General features: G+C 34.4%; 1 protein-coding gene across 1 annotated transcript; it reads right to left on the reverse strand.

Annotated features, from left to right (window-relative positions):
• Positions 1–1,476: 1,476 nt before the first annotated feature.
• Positions 1,477–3,156, reverse strand: LOC149155710 (xyloglucan endotransglucosylase protein 7-like). The gene is made up of 4 exons (XM_089441088.1): positions 2,890–3,156; positions 2,668–2,768; positions 2,156–2,349; positions 1,477–2,073 (listed from the first exon to the last, which is right to left on the reverse strand). Exons 1-4 carry the CDS (start codon positions 3,074–3,076, stop codon positions 1,668–1,670), a joined length of 888 nt encoding a protein of 295 aa, XP_089297214.1. The 5' UTR covers positions 3,077–3,156; the 3' UTR covers positions 1,477–1,667.
• Positions 3,157–6,933: the final 3,777 nt, after the last annotated feature.

Here is a 6,933-nt window from a genome sequence, read left to right on the forward strand (position 1 = left end):
CATGTATAATAGGTCATACATGCTTCATGAGGTCATTATTTTCAATTTAGGTCATCATGATGCTATTGGTATGTTATGATGCTAATAGGTTAGTTGAGATAGAGTAGGAAATGCATATTGTCAGAGCGAGGTTGTAGCATTGGACCCGAAGTATGTGTAGATTGTCACACATGTTTGTATGTGGGGTATGCAACCACATAGATTCCTTGTTGTGAGAGTGACTAGAGGCTGACAATCACATGTAAGGCTTGCCATTGGAGCAAATGGGGGTCTAGTTCAACATAACATCAAGTTGTCTCAGGGGTTGGACACCTGAATGGGTTGGTTGGATCCTAAATATTTTGTAGCTTATGAGTGTCACAAACCCGCAATTCATTTTTCTGAAGAAGGACAAACTGATTTCTGAAGAAGGACAAAGCAATTTCCGAAGAAGGACAAACCGATGGCAAACATTGCATTTGTGTATATATTTTAATTATAATAAAGTTTGTTTGTGATTTTTGACAGTTGGTGGATACTAATGAATTAAGAATAATATTTTTTTTTTGACATATGACATTATCATAATTCTAATATGTTTATATTTTAATTAGATTGGGAAATTAATATATAAACAAATTTTCTTTAGCAAAATGGTCAAAATGTGTAATTAAATTAGATTCATGCTAGGTGGCTCCCCACTCACCAATTCCATAGGGATTTGGGATTATTCAAATTCTAATAAGTTCATATTCTAATTAGATGGAGAAATTAATATATAAACAAAATTTCTTTAGCAAAATTGTCCATTTTATAATAAGATGTGTAATACATTTTTTTTGTCCCGTTAAAGTTCAGCCATAATCTTTTTATACATGGTTAATTAGGTAAATGTGTGAATTGGTAAGGTATTCTTCTTGTTGCAATAGTTTTTTTGTTATATTTAGTAAGCCTTCAACTATGTCAACCACTTTAATATTGTTAATGTGGTTGTACTAGTTTACACCAATTTGATTAAATGGATCATATTTCCCAAAAAATTATCAATTTTAATAATAAATTACATATTTTTAATTGAAAATTCCTTTACATTCTATATCCATGATTTTTCAAACCAGAACAATAGACAAAATTACTATAGGTTGTAGTCTAAGTTATAGATAAAATGATTTTTCCTTAACATTTTTCCTAATTAATTTTAATTATAATCTCACAAAAATATTTAAAAACTAGAATTTAAATTTTTTAATCTATAAAATTTCTAACTATGCTAAAAATTGTATTTTAAACCATAACAAGATCACATTCTAATTTAAAATAGTACCATCAAACTTTAATATAATAACTATTTCCTCTTTCAAATAAACCATGCTTCTCCATACCAATAAACATAATATCTGAAAAAAAAAATTAGTGACAAGATGTTCCATATGAGGATCATCAATTTATATTTTAGGAACATGCATGACATATGTTGACCTACAATGAATCCCGTGGGGTTTCAAAACGTTCGGATGTTTAGAACAAGAACGGCAAGACAGAAAATAATTTTAATTTAGCCCCTTCGATGGAAAATGAGATAAAATAAGTCTTTTTAAGCGCCAACGATTAGGGACGCTTTATTGGAATGAAATCCGATGAACAAAGAAAGAATCCAACCGCAGTCGCGTGGAAGCTCTAGGAATTATTTATGGTTGTCTGGAGCATTCAGCTGGAAGCTGATTATTGAATCTGGCCGGATCTTTGCAGTAATCGTAAACTAAAAAATTATTGCGAACCCACTGTAATTGTCCTTGTTGAGCATAGGTCAAGCTCTCATAAGCTGCCTGATTCCACCAGTTACTGGGAGTATTAGCCCAACACTGGGAGGAGCTGCCACTTCCTGTCCATTCACATACGTCTGTTGTGAAATTTCTGTACGAAGCCAGAAATGGTGCGTAAGACCAATCGATTTTCACCCGCCCGCCTTGAGTTGCCCAACTATCTCCGTCCCATATGCTGGAGTACGCCCTCATCGCCTGCCCGTTGGCGTAAGGCACACCTATGTCTTCATTGTTCCCAAATACTCTGATAGGCAGCCCATCCACAAAAACCCTGAAACGAAGATATCAGGTGAGATGGATCCATTACAATACAAGCGAACGCTAAACAAGGCTCAGAGAAAGATATAGCTTACACAATTTGCTGCGGGTTCCAGAGAATTGAATATTTGTGAAAGTCTGATGTAGGATCGAACCATAAATAGAATTCTTGCTCCCTATTACCTGAACCATTTGTATAGATGTTTGTATGCAGAATATATGGCTGACCAGAAACATTTCCTAGAAATTCAATATCAATTTCGTCGTGCCTGTCGCCTGTCGAAGATAACTGCAGCGTATTTTCTCCATTCGTTAGAGAACATTATAATAGTGAGAATGCTATGAATTTTAAGCTAACATTATTTGGATTTATAGCTTTCTATATCGGATGGATAGGATAGGAGTTGACTAAAATCAATGGATCCCAAAAATTTTCTCACTATTGTCCATAATTTTTGCCTTTCATATGCTAAAACATTCCCAAAATTTACTATCAATTAATGAATTTTCTCAATAATTTCTCTCTATCAAATTACAAAAATTCCCAAAAACCTTTTACATGAATATTGGAATATTATTGAATATAAATTTCGCAAATTTATCTCACATAGAATGTTGTAACCGTTCCAGCAGAATTTCCGGGCACCAACTTCATAAACATATCGACGCTTCCCAACAAAAATTGCGCTTTGGATTGAAATGCCGAGCCTAATTAAACAATACCCAAATAAATATCTACTGTTATTCTATGCTTGATAGTATATTATCACATAGACATAAAGCAATAAAAAGCTAACAATACAGTTACATATCAATAACATTAGAATACCTGAAGCATTATTGAGAGAAAGCTGCAATTCCTCTCCGTTGTCGAATATGTTGACATTGTTATAGCCCCATGATACATCTATATCATTGTAAAGGTTTGCATGAACTGTGGGATATATACCTGTACTGCATATTATAACAATCATCAGAATGAGTTGGACATAACCTGATAGATTAGGAGCCTCCATGGACGATATATTGTTTAACAGGTGCACACTGCAGACTAGTCTAATTGACTGCCTATTTGATTTGGGTTTGGAAGAGAATGAATAGGGATTGAAGAACTTGTTCGCAGATGGATGATGTCTGGACAATTATATAGGAAGCGTATAAGTGTAATTGTTTGGTAGGTTGTTGAAATCATGGGCATTTCTGATAGGAATCAAATATACATTAAAAATTATAATCCAGGCAGGCAAGGAAGGCGGTCACGAGGTTTGGCCCAATACAGGGGAGGGTTTGAATGGAATTGTGGGGTAGGTGGTTTAAATCTAGGCACATCCAACAGAAATTAAATATACATTAAAAATTGCAACCGACGCCGTTTAACTCTAGATGTCTGCCACTGATGAATCAGTACTCTTTCTAGACCAATGCTCAGCGTTTGCATAACGGACAATTAGCGATTGCGTGCAAAAATTGCAACACGCGGGGGAGCTGTCAATGTCAATAGTAGATGGCACACAAACGTAACCCTACCTCTGTATATATATATATGAATGATATGATATTTTAATCGTCCCAGAGAATAAAAACATTGTATACATATATTTATGAATAAATTATATATACATATGCATGAGAACGCTAGCGGGAGCGCTTGTATTTTGGCCACGTACAAAATTTCAACCCGGCCACTACTACTTAATTTGCCGGCCGACAGAAAGGAAGCTGTGGTGGAGCTTTCCAGCGAAAGTGAAAATGGTTTTTTGAATTTTATTTAATTTCTTACTTTTTATTTCAAATTTTAATATTTAATATTTTACGGATAAACACGGGAATTTAGAAATTGTTAATTTATTAAATGGATTAACCACTTTCGCTAGAGACTATGATTTGATTGTTAAATAAAAATTTTGTTGTACAGAAAGATATTTTTTGAAACATTTTCCATTTTAAAAAACAATTACATCTCAAAATTGATCACTCTTCATCATATTACTTCTTAAGTTTTCTATTACACATAATACCGTAATACTTGCATGTTATCAAATGAAATACTTGGATTTGGATTTCACTTTGAAGTAAATAAATTATGTTAAACTGTATGTAACATAGGACTATCTCTTTGTAGTATTGGTGTAATTTTAATTTGAAATAAGAAAAATCATTGGTTTTAGCATCTTTTATATCATACTTTAATAAAGTGAGTTAACAACATTACTTATATTATATTATATTATGTATGTTGAGAATTTTTCTCGTAAAATTCTAAAAACAAATTAACTGAACAGAGAGACAATGCTCTGTTTATCTACAGGATCTTAGCACAGGGAAGCTTTAAAAAAAAATTCTGAGTAGACAAGTTTTTCCTCATACAAAATAAAACTTGTATTCATTAATCAAAGACAACTTCAGTTACAAATTTCTTCCTCTCTCTTAGAGGGATTCACCAAGAACATTTCAACAAAAAAAATTACTCTGTCTCCTCCTGAGATTTTACACTATTATATGTAAAAATCTCTTTTACATTCACTACTGTAAAAAAAACTTTTACATATGCTGTTGTAATACTAAAATAAAAAAAGATTTCTTCAAAAGAAATTTCATCATACTCCTGCATATTAAAAAAAACCTCTAGTACAAAAGGCATTACATGCTCTGTTCTTGTTTTGCACTGCTGTGCGTTTTTTTTGCAAATACAAAGTCAATGAACAACTAACTAAAAATATGCCCATACCTTTCCCTAATAGGAAATAATAAAATTAAAATTTTCACCAACAAGTTACGAATCGCTGTAAATTCATTAAATTACCTCGCTGACAAAACTGTGGTCAAAGCAAAACTTTCACTTCACGTCAATATTCATTCCCTGCATGCTTGTTCACAGATTTACTTTCAATCGACGGCGGACAGTGATCCTCGCAATCGGACGAATATCGCTTGCCCAAACTGAACGAGCGTAACGTCCCGATAAAAAGTGGTTTTGCAGAGAGTACACTAGACGCGTGGCATATTTTTATTGCATTGGGGGCGATTGAAGGAATACCACTCCTTTCGCAAAAGCGGTCCAATGGAGTCTAGGTGGTTTTCAGCTGAATTAATGCGTAGTTGAAATTAATATTTCAACACTCCCCTTTAATTTCAACTGCTGGGTTATCAGTCATACCCAAACACTTCCTCAAAAATTCGAAGCTTTTCTGGTCCAATGGCTTTGTGAGAATGTCTGCAACCTGTTCCTGAGTCCTGCAATGTTGTAAAACAATTTCTCCATTGCTTACCAATTCCCTGATGTAATGAAACCTTGTGTCAATGTGTTTCATTCTCTTATGAAACACAAAATTCTTAGATAATGCAATAGCTGAGCTATTGTTGCAAAAAATAACTGTTCATTTTTTTTGTTCTTGGCCTAAGCTCCTTAACATTCTTCTCATCCAAACTGCTTGACATGCTGCTCCTGTAGCTGCCACATATTCAGCCTCTGCTGTAGACAATGCTACAATAGGTTGTTTCTTAGAAGCCCATGAAATAGCTCCTGAACCCATGTGAAAAACATAATCGGATGTGCTTTTCCGATCATCTACACTTCCAGCCCAATCACTATCAGTGTATCCAACTAGATCTGAACATTCTGAGACAGTATATAAAATGTCAAACCTTTTAGTACCTTTAACATACTTTAAAATTCTTTTTGTTGCCTGCCAATGTGCTTCTTTTGGCCTCTCGATGAATATGGAAATTAAACTAACAGCAAACATTATATCTAGCCTAGTTGCAGTCAAATACATAAGGCTGCCAACTATGCTCTTGTACAAACTAGGATCAAAATCCTTGCTGCTGTCCTCTTTGCTGAGTTTTAATCCCATCACTGTGGGAGTGATTGCTGCCTTGCTGTCCTGCATATTGAATCTCTCCAATACTTCATTAACATATTTTGCTTGTGAAATAAAAATTCCATTTTCATTTTGATCTACTTCTATTCCTAAGAAGTATCTCAGCAAACCCATGTCAGTCATTTCAAATTCTTCTTTCATGACTGTTTTGAAACTTCCAATGAGGCAATCATCATTACCTGTGAAAATAACATCATTAACATATAACACAACAATTAAAATTTTACCATTTATTTCTTTGATGTAGAGGGTGGGTTCTCCCTCACACTTCTCAAATCCTTTTTCTAGTAGATAGGAATCTATCCTACTGTACCATGCTCTTGGTGCTTGCTTCAGCCCATAAAGAGCTTTCTTCAATCTGCACAATTTGTGCTCTTGGCCTTTCCTTTCATAGCCTAGAGGTTGTTCAATGTAAACCTCTTCCTTTAACATTTCATTCAGGAATGTTGACTTCACGTCCATTTGGTAAAATTTCCACTTGTTTTGTGCTGCTCTCGACAGCACTGTTCTCACTGTTTCCATTCTTGCAACTGGCGCAAAAGTTTCATCATAGTCTCTCCCATATTGCTGCTTATATCCTTTGACAACAAGCCTTGACTTGTGTCTTTCTATTTTGCCTTCATCATTGCTCTTGGTCTTGTAGACCCATTTAGCTCCAATGATTTCTTTTCCTTTTGGTAGTTCAACCAAATCCCATGTCTTGTTTCTCTCTATGGCATTGATCTCCTCATGCATAGCTTCTATCCATTTCTTATCTTCAATTGCATCTTCGAAATGAATAGGGTCATCAACATGACAATACAAAGCAAACAAGGAATTTATTCCTTCATCATAAATATCACTTAAATTTATGAATTTCTTACCTCTTTCATTTGGTGTACAAGTGCTTGAAGACGCACTTGAATTTCCTCCTTGTGGTGTGCTTGGAGAAACACTTTCATTTCTCCTCAAGGGTGTCTATTGTTGTCCTTGTGTTGGCTATGCTGTTTGGG

The sequence above is a fragment of the Pinus tabuliformis genome, chromosome 9 (assembly GCF_031772625.1).
Source record: "Pinus tabuliformis cultivar Carrire ecotype Pingquan chromosome 9, CPIR1, whole genome shotgun sequence".
NCBI lineage: Eukaryota > Viridiplantae > Streptophyta > Pinopsida > Pinales > Pinaceae > Pinus > Pinus tabuliformis.